The following is a 16,411-nucleotide window of genomic DNA, read 5'->3' on the forward strand; positions in this document are numbered from 1 at the left end:
TTTGGTCTTTATTCTGTGAGCATTTCTCTGCTGGCTCTTTTGAATCACATTTGTCAATAATGAGTCATTTTGTTCTAGGTTTCTATGAATGTTCATGCTATTCCTAGTTTTTGTGTCACAGGTCAGAAAAGCTGAACTACGCAGACAAAAATGTTACCAGCCATCTTCTAAAAACCATACATTATTTCAATAATAAAGTATACCTCCAAAAATAATGCTAAACCATCTGGATTAACCTGCATTTAACATATAAAGTCAAACTATTTTAGTGCCAGAAGTCTTACTATAATGTCAGTCCTTCTTTTTCTTTACCCTGCAGTTATGGTGTAGTAAAAAAGCAAGCAAAACATTTTTAATTCAGGTTCTTGTGGTGTGATGTAGGCTATATGAGTTGCTGTCTAAACCTGCTGGGCTGTGATCATTCAGGAAAGCTCAGTCTGGCAGTGAAGCGGCTTTTATAGAAGTGGACACCACTAATGAGGGTCAAATGTAATGGGGTCCAGTAAGCTGACTCAGCTCTCACACCTATCGGCGAGTTACTGTTGTTCAAAAGTGAGTTGTACTTGTTAAGTCCCATTTCTGTGGGCTTTTTTGCTCTTCTGACTATAAGACACAAATAAATGATCTCAATTGACTTTTCTGGTTTCATTCTAATCAACAGTTTAGGCTAGAAGATATTAGCAAACAGTGCTTAAATTATGTATTATGTATTCTCTAAAGCAAAATTAAATATTAAAACTGTATGTCTATTGCTAATTTAGAGATACAACAGTTTGTCATCTGTGCTGTAAAATGTTTTGTCATGACTGTTTGATTAAAAAATATATTTCATAACACTGAATTAACCTGACAACATTAAACTATGTCAAGAGTCAAACAAGATAGAAACTATGGAAGCTTGTTTCTGACACAAAGAAATGAATTGAGACTTTTATCTCACAAGTCAGACTTTTTAACTGAAAAGTTAAAATTGATCAAAAGTCATTCTTTTTTCTATAAACTCGAGTTTATATCACGCATTTCTGACTTATTTTCTAGGAATTGAGAGATATAAACTTGAAATTCTGAGCTAAAGGAACACGCCGACTTTTTGGGACTTTAGCTTATTTACCGTATCCCCCAGAGTTAGATATGTCTATACATACCATTCTCATCTCAGTGCGTGCCATAACAAAATAACGACAAAATACGGCATAGTTACAGTTACACCGTGTACTAAGACCGACGGAAAATTAAAATGTGCAATTTTTTAGACCGATATGATGATATTACAATGATATTACGCAGCGTCTGAAAATATGCTAACTTCCATCAACATAACCAACGTGACAAACTGCCTGCACAGAGAGCATGCTGGGGACTATTTTCTGGCGCTGCGTAATATCATTGCGCCTCTGCACCCATGGTACAGCAGCAAAGTTCCTTGATTATTATACGCAGGAATGAGAGTAGCCTATAGTTCCTAGCCATACCGGTCTAGAAAATCGCAACTTTTCACTTTCCGTCAGTCTTAGTACACAATGTAACTATACACATCACAACATGTAAAAAAGAAAATGTTGCTGTTATTTTGTCACTCATTGAGCAGTAGGCTAGCTGGAGCCATTTAGCTCCAGTCTTTGTGCTAAGCTAGGCTAGCGGTGGGTGTGTCAGAAAGAGTTATGGCACGCACGGAGATGAGAATGGTATATATGGACTTACCTAACTCTGGGGGATACGGTGAATAAGCTAAAGTCCCAAAAAGTCGGCATGTTCCTTTAATATAAACTCGCACTTGTGAGATAAAAAGTCGCAATTATCTTTTAAAATTTGTATTCTGTGGTGGAAACAAGCGTCCATAAGAAACAACCCTAAAAGGTAACAAATGCACTTACTTTGTGCACGGTTTGTCACAACAAAAAAAAAAGTGTTAAAAAAAAATCAACTGGAAATCTTTTTGTGACAGTTCCCTGTGTGCTGATGCACATCACAAGGGAAATCAAGTGTAGATTCTAATCAGCTGTGCTGACCTATGGGTCAGATTCCAGATGAACGGACAGGAGATGGGCTGGTGTAATCAGGGATGCCATGCTATTGTCGACACTGGCACCTCATAGCAGTAACTGGCAACCTGACTCTACTGGTGCACAACAGAACCAAAATGGAAAGGTAAACTACTACTAACTCTTCCTCACCTCTGAGCAAACAAAGGGTGATAATTAATCTGGGTGATTTTTTCATACTTCTAACAAGCTGCGCTTGCTTTTTCTCTGACATGTAGGACACAGCGAACTGCAACCAAATGAACTATTTGGCTTTTTTATGTATGATGACAGAATAGTATTTCAAGCAGTATGCTACATTATGTAAAATAAAATAAGTAATTAAATGTTAATATGATTCAAAGTGGATAGGGATGCACAGATATGAAAACTTTGGCCAATACCAATCACTGAGAATTTTTTATGTTTGAAAGCTAAATTGATAAATCTAAATCCAATTTTTTTTTAGCCTGGTTACAAAAACAAAAGTCTCACCATTAAAAGCCATGTCCCAAGCACACAATTATAATGTTCTCTTTCTCAAAATTATAATTTTGTGTAGCCTATATGACAGACGTGTGCTGCACGTTGCACTTAACTGTATTTTCTTTTATTAAAGTGATTCCAATAATATTTCAAGCCATTCAAAACCATCATGGCGAACAGTGCACATCTGAAATGTTTCAACTGAAGAAAATAATCAACCAATAATATATCGACCAAATTTTATTATCGGACGATAACGATTAAAAGTGAACATATATTGGCTGATACTGATATGGTGGCAAAATATTGTGCATCCTTAAAAGTGGAATTAACTAATTCACTGCAATTTTTATGACTCAAGTATTCAAAGATATTGTGTATTAATTTGGATTCATAAACAGCAAGTCATATGGTTCAACAGCAATCCCTGAAAAGGCTTTTAAAATGCTCAAGATTATTAATGCTTCCAGAAAAACCCTGGCCTGTCAACCTGCCATCCTGATCAGAGCACCATTTACAGGGATTTCAGTGCTGAACATATTTCTACATGAGCCTCTAATGACCTTCCCATGAGATGAAACATGGGAGTGTGGAAATAATCCCACATACACAAGAAAAACGTCAAGGATCCAGATAGTGGATTGTGTGCTTTGATGAAGCATTTTAATAAGCTTCTGTTTAATCACTGAAATATCAGAGGATTTAAAAGAACGTCACTCCTCTAAGCAAGGCAACCAAAGCGTGTGTGTGTGTGTGTGTGTGTGTGTGTGTGTGTGTGTGTGTGTGTGTGTGTGTGTGTGTGTGTGTGTGTGTGTGTGTGTGTGTGTGTGTGTGTGTGTGTGTGTGTGTGTGTGTGTGTGTGTGTGTGTGTGTGTGTGTGTGTGTGTGTGTGTGTGTGTGTGTGTGTGTGTGTGTTTAGGGCCTAAAGCCACTTCAATCCGGCTGGCTAAACCAAATCATACCTTACATATTTACATTTTGATTTCTCTACATCTCCATTCCAGCATGTCTCTGTCTCAATTCACAGTCCATGCTAAATTGTGACTTCACTGCAGACAGTACAGGAGCTCCTGGGAGAAGATGTGCTCTAGATTCAGAACCACTCTGTGATATTAGTTACAGACTCACAGTGATTCATGAATTATGAATGAGAACCAAAAAAAACGATCTGCAGCGATAATAATGGGATGCATCTACAAACAGTACTACTACAGTATCTTTGCTCTATAGTCTAATCGGCGTGATGTTCATTAAAAGTACATTTTAGCTCATTACAGGTGTTTTATACAAATATTTTATTAATTAATCATACTTACAAAAATATGTATAAATGATTAATGCTATCAAAATTAATTGTGATTAATTGCATTTAACATAAAAGTTTGTGTACACATGTATTTACTTTATATCACTACACTATTATTAGGAACACCTGTTCAATTTCTCATTAATGCAATTATCTAATCAACCGATCACATGGCAGTTGCTTCAATGCATTTAGGGGTGTGGACCTGGTCAAGACAATCTCCTGAACTCCAAACTGAATGTCAGAATGGGAAAGAAGAAAGGTGATTTAAGCAATTTTGAGCGTGGCATGGTTGTTGGTGCCAGACGGGCCGGTCTGAGTATTTCACAATCTGCTCAGTTACTGGGATTTTCGCGCACAACCATTTCTAGGGTTTACAAAGAATGGTGTGAAAAGGGAAAAACATCCAGTATGCGGCAGTCCTGTGGGCGAAAATGCAATGTTGATGCTAGAGGTCAGAGGAGAATAGGCAGACTGATTCAAGCTGATAGAAGAGCAACTTTGACTGAAATAACCACTCGTTACAACCGAGGTATGCAGCAAAGCATTTGTGAAGCCACAACACGCACAACCTTGAGGCGGATGGGCTACAACAGCCGGTACCCCACCGGGTACCACTCATCTCCACTACAAATAGGAAAAAGAGTCTACAATTTGCACGAGCTCACCAAAATTGGACAGTTGAAGACTGGAAAAATTTTGCCTGGTCTGATGAGTCTCGATTTCTTTTGAGACATTCAGATGGTAGAGTCAGAATTTGGTGTAAACAGAATGAGAACATGGATCCATCATGCCTTGTTACACCACTGTGCAGGCTGGTGGTGGTGGTGTAATGGTGTGGGGGATGTTTTCTTGGCACACTTTAGGCCCCTTAGTGCCAATTGGGCATCGTTTAAATGCCACGGCCTACCTGAGCATTGTTTCTGACCATGTCCATCCCTTTATGACCACCATGTACCCATCCTCTGATGGCTACTTCCAGCAGGATAATGCACCATGTCACAAAGCTTGAATCATTTCAAATTGGTTTCTTGAACATGACAATGAGTTCACTGTACTAAAATGGCCCCCACAGTCACCAGATCTCAACCCAATAGAGCATCTTTGGGATGTGGTGGAACGGGAGCTTCATGCCCTTGATGTGCATCCCACAAATCTCTATCAACTGCAAGATGCTATCCTATCAATAAGGGCCAACATTTCTAAAGAATGCTTTCAGCACCTTATTGAATCAATGCCACGTAGAATTAAGGCAGTTCTGAAGGCGAAAGGGGGTCAAACACAGTATTAGTATGGTGTTCCTAATAATCCTTTAGGTGACTGTATAATATATATAATATATAACTTTTATGTTAGATCTGATCATCATTATCATATTATATAATATATCACTTTTATGTTAGATGTGATAATTAATAATTATTATTATAAATTCTTCATATAATATTCACACATTCTACACTGAGAGGGTCACAAAAAATGTGACAAAACATGAACTCAATGAGAAGGACCAGAATACAATAGAGACTTATCATATCATTGAGAAAATATCATAGCGACGGTGGACTTTGTGTCACCTAGAAACCACCCAAAACAGTCTAGCAATGCCAACCACCAGTTGCCACTGGCAACCACCTAGAACACCCTAGCAACTGAATTGCAACATGTAAAAAACACTCACTAACAGTCAAGCAACGCCCTAGCAACCACTCAGAACACCCTAGTAACTTAATTGCTATGCATAAAAACACATAAGGACGTGTTCACACTTGGCGTCTTTTTGAGGTTGCAAGCATCTGTTTTACATTATAATCTTATGGAGTAAACCATGTGGCCCCGCTTTATATTAGGTGGCCTTAACTACAATGTACTTACATCAAAAAGTAAGTACAATGTACTTACTGTGTTCAAATTGTATTGCAAAACACCTTTGCTGATATTGAGGTGGGATACGGATAAAGTTAGGGACAGGTGAAAATTAAGAAATTAATTACAGATGTAATTACATACAGGTATTTTTCAAAATGTAAGTACAATGTAAAAACATGTATGTACACAATAAATGCAATGTATCAAAAGATTAATTAAAATGTTAGTACATAGTAGTTAAGGCCACCTAATATAAAGTGGGTCCAACCATGTTTTCCAAAAAAGTTGTGAGCGCTTTTTTAAACGCCAACGTCAACGTTTTCATCCCCGTATAATGTTGTGCACCCACAAACGTCATTGTGAACCGACATTCTCCTCCCCGTTGACTTCAAAAGCCAAAGTCAACGCAAAAGCCAACTTTCTCTTTCTCAACATTTTGTATCTCTGTACCATACAGCACTCTTGTTGCAGCTGTTGTTATAGCAACAAAAGACGCTATAACATATAGCCTCATACTCTGTAACATAATCTCGCGGCAGCTATTTAAAAAAATTAAATAAAATAGCGCTCGTCAACTTTTTCTTGTCAAAAAACACATCAAGTGTGAGCACAAATTAATATTGTCTATTTTATTCTTAACATGCAATATTTTTTAAGGTGTAATACACCAATATATCTTTTAACATGTTATGTGATTACTTTTATAGATGATTATTCACTTAGTGTTATTTATTTAACTTAAAATGTTATGGTTTTCATTGTCTTTTGCTATGTGTGTTTGTGTTCTCACTGATCAGATGGGCATTATAATTTCGTTGTACTACAATGACAATAAAGCTTCTAAATCTAACACCTAGAAACAGTATTACACATTAGCAACAACATAGCAACGCCCTGGAAACCACCCACAACATCTCAGCATTGTGGCGGCAAACTTTGCACGTGCAAGCACTACATCTAGTAATCTTGCAAAGCATGTGTTCTGTGATGATAAGGAATTATTTATTGTTAAATCAATTAAGAAGGTGCGAGTGAATAGACAAAGTCATTAACTGTAAATCACATAGACAAAAAGATTTTAAATGTTCCCGGAGGGCCGGAGATGGGATGTTCTTCACATAATTAATCAAAGATGAAGTACCTGTTTTCCCAATGAACAACGGACCTCTCCAAAGACAGCCTTATCAATCTTGTAAATGAAGAAATTATTTATTAAGATTCTTAATCATGCTCCCCATGATCGACTGTCTTCCAAAGCCCCAATTTTACTCTCTAGTCTTCCAGGCAACCAACAGTTGGCCCCTCCAAACCCATTTATCCTAATTACGAAAGGTGGGGCATGTTTCATCCCCTGGGGATGCACATAAGCTGCCAATCATTGGCTGTTGCCATAGTAGCTGCGCTGTGCAAGTGGTGATGTCACACCATTAACAGAACACCACTGAGGCACAAGGCAGGTTAAGTAGGGTGAGGTCACCTCTGCAGCTGTCACCATGACAACACGTCCCATCAGAGATGGACTTAATGTGCTGAATCATGCATATATTCACTAGCTGGTTTGTTTTCAAACAATGGTAACTTCTGGATTGTTGCATGCACTGAAAATGCAATACATTCAAAATGCAATAAAGGGTTTAAAAAAGTCAGATGTGGGTAGCTTCTCATGTAAATAAAATAATAATAATAATCAGAAACTACATTAGTGATTCTCAATATAAATTAATTATAATAATAATCCACAATAACATAATAGACTAGTACAGACTAATATAGACTTTCCTTCAAACCTTCATTTTCTCACCTCTAAGACAAAGAGAATGAACTGAGAAATAAGGGACACTAATGAAGCAAAACCTCAGGAAACCCAGCACTTGACTGAATGTATCTGCATTAATTATGAGGAAAGAAGTAGAAGAGGAAAAGGCAGAACAGTATATGAGGAGAAAGAGGGAGAGAGAAATGTGCAAGACGTAAAGGTTAGACGGGTCATAATAGATTATTGTTGGAATAAGACAAATGATAAAACCGCTAATACGTGTCTTTATGTTTTATGTTTATATTTAGAACATGAATCTATAGAATACCTGATTCTGATTGCATTTTTCTATAAAATATTGTAATATACATATAATGTATATATATACATATACATATACATATACATATACATATACATATATATATATACATATACACAGTGTTTCTCTAATTCAACTTGTTTACTTATTGTCAGTCTGGCCAGTACCACACAGAGTGTCAATTTAAATCTAAGTCATACACCATTCAAAGACTTGTTATATGTTTGTTAACATGCTTCACGTACTAGTTCACAAACTAATTATATTGGCATCATGTGACAAAGGACCAGAAATCTCTGCCAACACACTTCTCTTCTCCTCCTGTAATGAAATTACATCTTGTGACTCACAGCACAATTGAAATTTAGTTAAGGTGAACCTTTCACCACAATTAATATTCTGATTAGACAAGCTGATTAGATCACGGGTACTATAGGTCACATAATATTCTCAAATATAATTGTATATGATGTGGGAATACAGTATAATGTGACCATACCTTTTGTCAGCATTCTAATTATATTTCAAATTCTTATTCATCAAAGAATCTTGATAAAAATGTATCCGTTTCCACAAAATATTAAGCAGCATCACTGTTTTCAATATTGATAATAATAAGAGCTGTTTTTGAGCAGCAAATCAACATATTAGGACGATTTCTGAAGGATCATGTCAAACTGAAGACTGGAGTAATGATGCTGAAAATTCAGCTTTACATCACAGGAATAAATTACATTTTAAAATATATTCATATAGAAAACTGTTATTTTAAATTGTAATGATATTTCACAAACGTACAGTTTGTATTTTTGATCAAACAAATGCAGCCTTGGTGAGGATAAGAGACTTTTTTTTTTATGTACCGACCCCATGGTAATGTGTACATGTCATTTACACAAGTTCTAAGAACTGCAATAATAACAGTGACAATATTACTGCCTTTTGTTTTTACCTAGATCAGACTTCTCTCGCAACCAACAGTTATATTCTAATTGAAAACGAGAAGATGTTGACAGCAAAACACAGAAAATGTATTTTCAGAAGCTGCTACGACATGCACATACACAAACATTTTCATAGTATTTCTGTTATCCAAAGTGAGCAGCTGTAGACTTACATAAACAGCTTAGAGGTTGCTTTTATTGGTGTATTCTTTACTGCATGTGTTATGTGTCTCTTTCAGTCGATATGCTGTGTCTATCTGAAAAAGCTTAAAGCTATCCCTAAAACCTACCCATCACAGAAAAGTTGCAGATTTTTTACATTTTCAAAAAAACATCAATATAAGCTGTTTTCCTCATGGAGACCAAAAAATGGGGACAAGGATTTTAGATATTGCCACCTTTGTGGGGACTTTTTGTCCCCATAAAGTAGGGTTTACCTGTCCTGAACCACACACACACACACACACACAAATATGTACACAGAGCTACACTATGTTCCCTGGGAAATGGGAAAATCCTTTCTCCTGTTCACTATTGTTACAACCCCAAATCAGAAAAAGTTGGGACAGTATGGAAAACACACACAAAAAAAAAAAAAGAAGAAGTGATTTCTACATTTACTTTGACTTGTATGTCATTGCAGACAATATGAACACAACATATTTCATGTTTTGTCTGGTCAACTTCATGTCATTTGTAAATATGCATCCTTTCCTGTTATTCAGACCTGCAACACATTTAAAAAAAAGTTGGGACAGTAAAGCATTTACCACTTTTTTAATGTTGCCATTCCTTTTCACAACACTTAAAAGACGTTTAGGGACTGAAGACACCAAGTGATGAAGTGTTTCAGGTGTAATTTTGTCCCATTCTTCCTGCAAACAAGTCTTAAGGTGGGCAACAGTACGGGGTCTTCGTTGTCGCATTTTGCGCTTCAAAATGCGCCACACATTCTCTATTGGAGACAGGTCGGGACTGCAGGCAGGCCAGTCAAGTACCCGTACCCTCTTCCTCCGCAGCCAGGACTTTGTAATGTGTGCAGAATGTGGTTTTGCATTGTCTTGTTGAAATATGCATGGACGTCCCTGGAAAAGATGTCTTCTTGAAGGCAGCATATTATGCGCTAAAATCTCTATGTACTTTTCAGCATTAATGGTGCCTTCACAGAAGTGCAAGTTACCTTTGCCAAGGGCAAACACAACCCCATACCATGACAGACCCTGGCTTTTGGACTTGTTGCTGGTATTTACAAATGACATGAAGTTGACCAGACAAAACATGAAATATGTTGTGTTCATATTGTCTGCAATGAAATACAAGTCAAAGTAAATTTAGAAATCACTTCTTTTTTTTTATTTGTGTTTTCCATACTGTCCCAACTTTTTCTGATTTGGGGTTGTACAAATGTTTTAATTTTTTTATTCTATTCTTAAGTCTATTCTCTTTTTATTTTATTATTCTGTAAATTTTGCTTTAAAAAAGGGAGAAAACAGGGTGGGGATGACAGTGGGAGGAGCCAGGAGCAGAAGCAGCCAGGCCATGATCCAGAGAGGATAAAAGCCCACGGCAGAATCAACGGAGGGAGGAGCTTTGATGGAGTCTTGGCTGACGACAACCGTGAGATGACTGATGGAGACGAAGCCAATAGTAGTGAAGCCCTGGATGCAGACAGAGTGCAGATGGGACCGGGTGACACTGATGGTCCTGGAGGCCGAGCCACAGCGACGAGCATTCGAGGTGCAGCCAGGGTGCCTGAGGACTGAGGCAAGGTCGGTGGGACTGAGGACCGAGGTGGAGCCGTAGGGAAGGTGAAGCCAGACGGAGCTGGAGGGAAGGTGGAGCAATAAAGAGCAGAAGGGGTGAAGAGACGGAGCAGCGTGGACTGCTTGTAAGTCCGTGGCCCAGGAAGGGCGACGTCTGACCAAGGCAGAGCCATAGGGACGGGGGAGCATGGTGGAGCAAAAAGGACGATGGTATCTAGTTGAGCCAAGGGAGGGAGGAGCCAAGGCGCAGCCGACAAGTCGATGGACCAAGGTCGAGTGACGGGATCAATGGCTGGATCTGGAGCCGGGGGATCCACTTGCCTGGGCAATGCTGGCAAACTGAGCACTCAAGGCGAATCCACACAATGAAGTGGTGTAAGAGGATTCGTTGAGGGGACTGAAGTGTACTAGTGAACTAGGTGAGTTTGGAAGAGGAGGTGGGAGAGGGAGCCTGGGCGGGAACTCAGGAGACACAGAAGACTTTGTGCTGGACGGGACCTGCGTGTTCACAGGAGATTTCATGCTGGGTAGGACCAATGGGGGCACAGGAGACTTTGTGCTAGACGGGACCGGCTTGGGCACAGGAGTCTTCATGCTGGATGGGACCAGCATGGACACGGAAATTATCCTCAACCAAATCAAAATGGTTCCCAGAGGCCAGGCACAACACATCCACAGGGGCGGGGCTTCCCTCCATGCCCTCAAACTCTACAAGCAACCCCACAGATGATGTAGCCAGCTCACGCACCTGGTTAGACGTTTTGCGAGGCTCGGGCTCCGGGGCGATGGTTGGCTCAGTCCACCTTTCAAGATCTGGCTCGTGCATTGTGGCTCACGCGAGTTCTGAAATACGCTCCAAAGCAGCAGGGTGATTGTTGGCTGGACTCTGGATCTGGAAGTGGGGCTGGTGACGTTCTCCTCTGCTGGCCAGATGGTGTATGGGGACCCGCAGTTCACCTGCACCCACTCCGCAAACTCGCCAAAAGTTCCCAGAGGACCGACACCAGGCAGGCGAGCCTTTGTGCACTCGTTTAAGCTGGTATACACGAAGGCGCACAAAAAAAGCGATCAGGAAATCGATTGTTTGGCTCGCCAGATGGAGAAATCCACGGATGTAGTCCTCGAGGCACAGCTCTTCCTGCTTACCTGCAGGTAAATCCAGCTCTATTTTTTTACTCTCTAAGAGGGTTCATTATTCTGAAACACGTTGGTGTTGGAGAGGAATGTGCATGACAAAGGAATGGAAAATCCAATTAATCTTTAATAATAAACAAAACAAACATGCATACATCAACAATAAGGGACAAATGAACTAGGGAAACTCAGGGCTTATGCTGCCTTCACATGCTATCGGAAATTTCATTATTCCCACTTCAGAAGTCGTGATTACGAGCTTGTTGCATTCAAGTGCTTTGTTGTCGGAATGAACAGGAATCAAGGTGGACACCAGGTAATCTTATTAAAACCAAAATGTAGTGTAGTGTAGCAGGCTATTTTCGCTGTGTATAAAACATACAATATGTTTCAAATGATTACTCGTATATGTAAATATGCACTACATTAATGACAAGACAAGATGATCTAGCTGTTTTGGTGGAAAAAACTAATAAATCATACCTTTCACAGCAGTAGTTCTCCCCGCCACCATGTTTAAAGTTTATGGCACGCCCATCTTGGGAATTTGGGTATCAAAACCCAATTTCAAAGGGCATTCAAGTGCATTTTTTACCTAGGAAACTTGCATTTACAATAATTCAGATAGCATGTGAAGGCAGCATTAAATACAAGGAACAAACAAAGGGAAGTATATGAACAGGTGAACATAATCTAATAATATAACCATAGCAACAAACTAGACCACGAATGAGTATCCAAGATAATTAATATGAATAGGCAAACAGGAATAGAGCAAACAGAGAAAAGAGCAGACTAAAACAGAACATACATGTTGCAACACTAACAACAAAAGTAATTTTAAGGACAAGATCAAGCGAAAAAAAAATCAGCATATATCCGCTTTCTTTCTACAGTATATTTTATGCAATTGTATTACTTTTTACACTGTTTGTTTTGTACTTTTTTTGTACACATCTATACTTCAAATGCTTTAGCTATACAAAGTATTTGTGCACATCATGCATCATGCACATTACACCTGACACTTAAAATTGAGAAATAGAGACAGAGTGTGCAAAGTAAAGCTTTTTTTTAAAAAAAATCATGCCAGTAAATCTACTTTAATCTAAGGAGGGAGAGACTGTGTTTTCCTCTTCATTAAAATATCCCCCCAAGGCATTAGAGAACACAAACTGCAGCCCATTATTTCTACTCCAAGATATGACAGGTTTATTGGAGGACAAGGAGAGGATACAAGCCCACAAATCCATTGTAAAGTAGACAATGAGAGAGAGAGAAAAAAGTACATTAAATGTAAAGACAGAGAGGCACATCCAATTTGAGCTGACAACAAAACCATCATGTTTTACAGTCGTTTTGTTTGGTTAAGAATGTCGTGTTTTTATAACAAAGGCCAGCTTGTAAAGAGCTGTAAACCTCACTCCCCTAGCCTAAAAAGATGCATTAGCGACTAGCATTACCAATTAGCACACCCGCCTCTCATGCCGGAAATGCCTGTTCGAACCCTGCTCGGAGCGGTGCGAGTAAACCTAGCTAGAGGGGTTATGGTGGTGCCGTGACCCCGTTGGGAGTAAGGTTCAGGGGGGTGAGTGTAACGGAGGTCAGCTTGTAAAGAGCTATGCAGGTTAACCTCACTCTCCGGGCCTCAAGAGGCACATTAGAGACTAACGCTAGTGTCTGCGGTCTTTAGCGTCCTTGTTAGTGTGCCCGCCTCTCATGCTGTAAACATTTCCAGCACATGCAGTTGATATCACCTGCCCTGTTCCAGCGCATGGCTTTAGATTGATGCTTGACTTGAGATTATCAGAATGTGATGTGACCCATTAGACCCTTTTGATTTCTTCTGGTGGATGCTGAAGGACTTTTTGGATGTTTTATTTCTGCTCACATATACTGACAGGATTTACTGCAGGAGGTACATTTTGTTTATAGTATAATGGTGGAAGGATCAGTCTCTCTGTCTGTCTTTGTGTATTTGTTGAGCAAACATCACCTTCATTTCAGGAATATGTGATACCACCACATACCCTTACATTAATACACTAGATGAGTGAGAGGAAGACCAGCAGGTCATAACTGCCATGGAGAAAATGAAAATGAACTGTCACTCACTGGATGGTTGTAGCCAAGTTGACATCCTTTTAAGTGGTTAAATCTAAACCATATACTTGATGTACTGTCACCTCAATGAAATATTTACATTTAGCAGTTTAATCAAAAGAAGACCACCTATTTTTTTTTTAAATAAAAAATCCAACAAGCCAACAAAAGTGAATTCAAATGATTTTAATAATTTAAAATGATTATGTTTTGAAGAAAGCAAATAAGGGGCAGGAAAAAAATGCACCAGCAGTAGCTGAATGCAATTTACTTATTTACAGTATTATAAATGTTTTATAAAATAACCTAAAAATGCACTTAATGCGGTAACATCTAATTTAACTGCTTTTATTCAAGTTAAATATATTATTTAATATGACTGAATTGGCCTGGCCATTGTGTTACACCAATGGAAGTCACTTTAAGGGTCAGGCCAGGTAGAAATAGCTCCTTATAGAAGCAACTGTAATTTTTATATTGCCACAGAACTGAGAATACGTTGTTTTCAGAATGTGATGTGGCTCCATTCATCCGTTTAAATGACTAATACTTCTTACATTCACATGTACATTCAGCCAAGTTAATGCAATATGTACTACACATCACAACTTTTAATAAACATCTACCCTCTGTAAATAAACCAATCCATTACTCGTGAATGAGAGTAAATGATTGTACAAAATGACAGAAGAATGAGGTAACACCGTACATAGATGTTCCAATAATTATTAAAGTATAATACCAACAATAACAATGTGCAATCACAAGCAGGTTCACAACACAATTATGTACTGTTCATTAGTATTACCCAGCACTATATAATTACACAATTGTGGGAACACTGTAATGTGTCATCAAACATTAAAATGCAGTTATGAGCATCACAACAGGGCGTGGGCCTTTCCAGCATTGCCAACTAGCCTATCTGAGAGAGGATGCGTCAGGCAATGACATGCCAGGGGGAGAAAAAAAATCAATTGTCTGTCCTTTGCTCAATTTAATGCTCATACGTGCATTATTTTACATACACACTGTATCCGTGGAAAAAATTTAAATTAAACAAATAATTGAAAAAACACAACAACAGGGGCGTTAGTGTTAATCTTCATTGACAACACAAGGATGTTGCTTGCGGATGCTGATGCTGATCTTTGGACTATTTTGAGGACATTACAGATACATAAACAGCGCTGATGGTCACATATGACCAGCTTCTATAAATATAAATGCCAAAAGAAGAGGAAACCCCGCGCATAGGCTACTTGAGAGAGAAATACTGCGCGTCTTACCTGCATCCCGGAGGAGAGAGGGAGTGGAAGGTGGAGAGAGAAAACATCTCTGCCCTGTCCGCCATCTTCTTAGTGACTCAAAAACAGAGACTGCAGATGCAGATGTCCGCAGCCCATCCACAGACACTGGAGAAGCGGATATTAAATATGATCTCGTTTTATTCTCTCTCCTCTTCGGCCACACTTACTGCTGACACCCGATGGGAATCAAACCATCAAAACGGTCCAATTGGTGATCCAAAGAACTGAGAGTCAGATATAAAGAACAAACATAGGTGGCGATGTATTGATATCGATTGTCTTCTGTTTCAGTCACACACCTGCTGATAAACCAGTGCGCTGTTTAGCGTGATCTGCGCGCATCTGATGATGCTGATGAGGGAGGGAGGGAGGGAGGCTGAGGCGCGTGCATGGATCTCATAGAAATAGAACGAGCTGATAGAATGCCAATGAACACGAAACGGGAATCATAAGTGGGTGTGGCTTAGAGTTCCAGAAGCTGTCTGTGATTGGTCAGTCGAATGTGTTATTAACTTTAAGATAGAAGAGACGAAAATGCGAACGTTACTTTTTGTGTGTGTTTAGAGATGGTTTAGAGCAACAATTAAAACAAACAGTTAGTTGAAATAATTTTAATAGCCCATTTATAAATATACTTAAATATAGCCTAATTATAAATATCTTAAAATGTATTAGGCTAATAGTTAACTTCATATGTAAAGGGTCTCTTTTCAAAGAGTCACTTTTTATTTATTATTATTATTATTAATGTCATTATTAATATTATTACTGGCTAATACAGAAGTTTTGGGATAAATTCCTTTTTACAAGAAGTCAAGGTCAATCCAAAACACTTGTTTTAGGACGTCAAAGTGATGACAAAAGGAACGATGGAACGATGCGATTACGTTTTCTTTGTAATTATTTACAAAAACTTGCTAGGTGTAGGCTACATGCATTTTTATGTCAGAAAATAATCATTTAAATGAATAGATTCAAACTATTTATTGTAGGCTGCAAGTAGCCTATCTCCAAAACGTCTTGAGGTTCTGAGCCGCCGAGCGCCATCTAGAGGATGAAGGGTTTGTGTCTCTTTTAAAACAGTTAGTAGTTTAACTGCTCAATAATCGGCCTCCGTATCCCGTTCGAAAGCTAGCCTACCTCAGATTTTGCAGCACGATGCTTCGTGTGGGCATAGGCTATAGCTTGACAATGTTATGCTTTTATGGGCATATAAGGCCTGTTCTTTATAAAGTAGCCTACTCACTCGGTATCACAGTAAGCTGGTAGGTCCAACCATATAGCTACGTCAAAATACGATACCCTATACCATTATTTCAGATCACCAATGTTGTAAATTAAGTTGTAAATAATATTTAAGTGAAAAATAAATGGCAGAAATGGCAAAAGTATGCACA

The 16,411-nt window shown here is 38.7% G+C and overlaps 1 protein-coding gene across 1 annotated transcript in view; it reads right to left on the reverse strand.

Annotated features, from left to right (window-relative positions):
• mapk8ip2 (mitogen-activated protein kinase 8 interacting protein 2) overlaps window positions 1-15,058 on the reverse strand; it is a gene marked incomplete at its 5' end in the record, with an annotated part of 43,630 nt that extends 28,572 nt beyond the window's left edge. The window contains one exon of the mRNA XM_079825482.1: window positions 14,994-15,058. Within this exon, the coding sequence (XP_079681608.1) occupies window positions 14,994-15,058 (65 nt within the window). The remainder of the gene's footprint in view (window positions 1-14,993) is intronic.
• Between the last annotated feature and the right edge of the window lie 1,353 nt (window positions 15,059-16,411).

The sequence above is a fragment of the Gobio gobio genome (assembly GCF_949357685.1).
Source record: "Gobio gobio genome assembly, chromosome: 9".
Taxonomy (NCBI): domain Eukaryota; kingdom Metazoa; phylum Chordata; class Actinopteri; order Cypriniformes; family Gobionidae; genus Gobio; species Gobio gobio.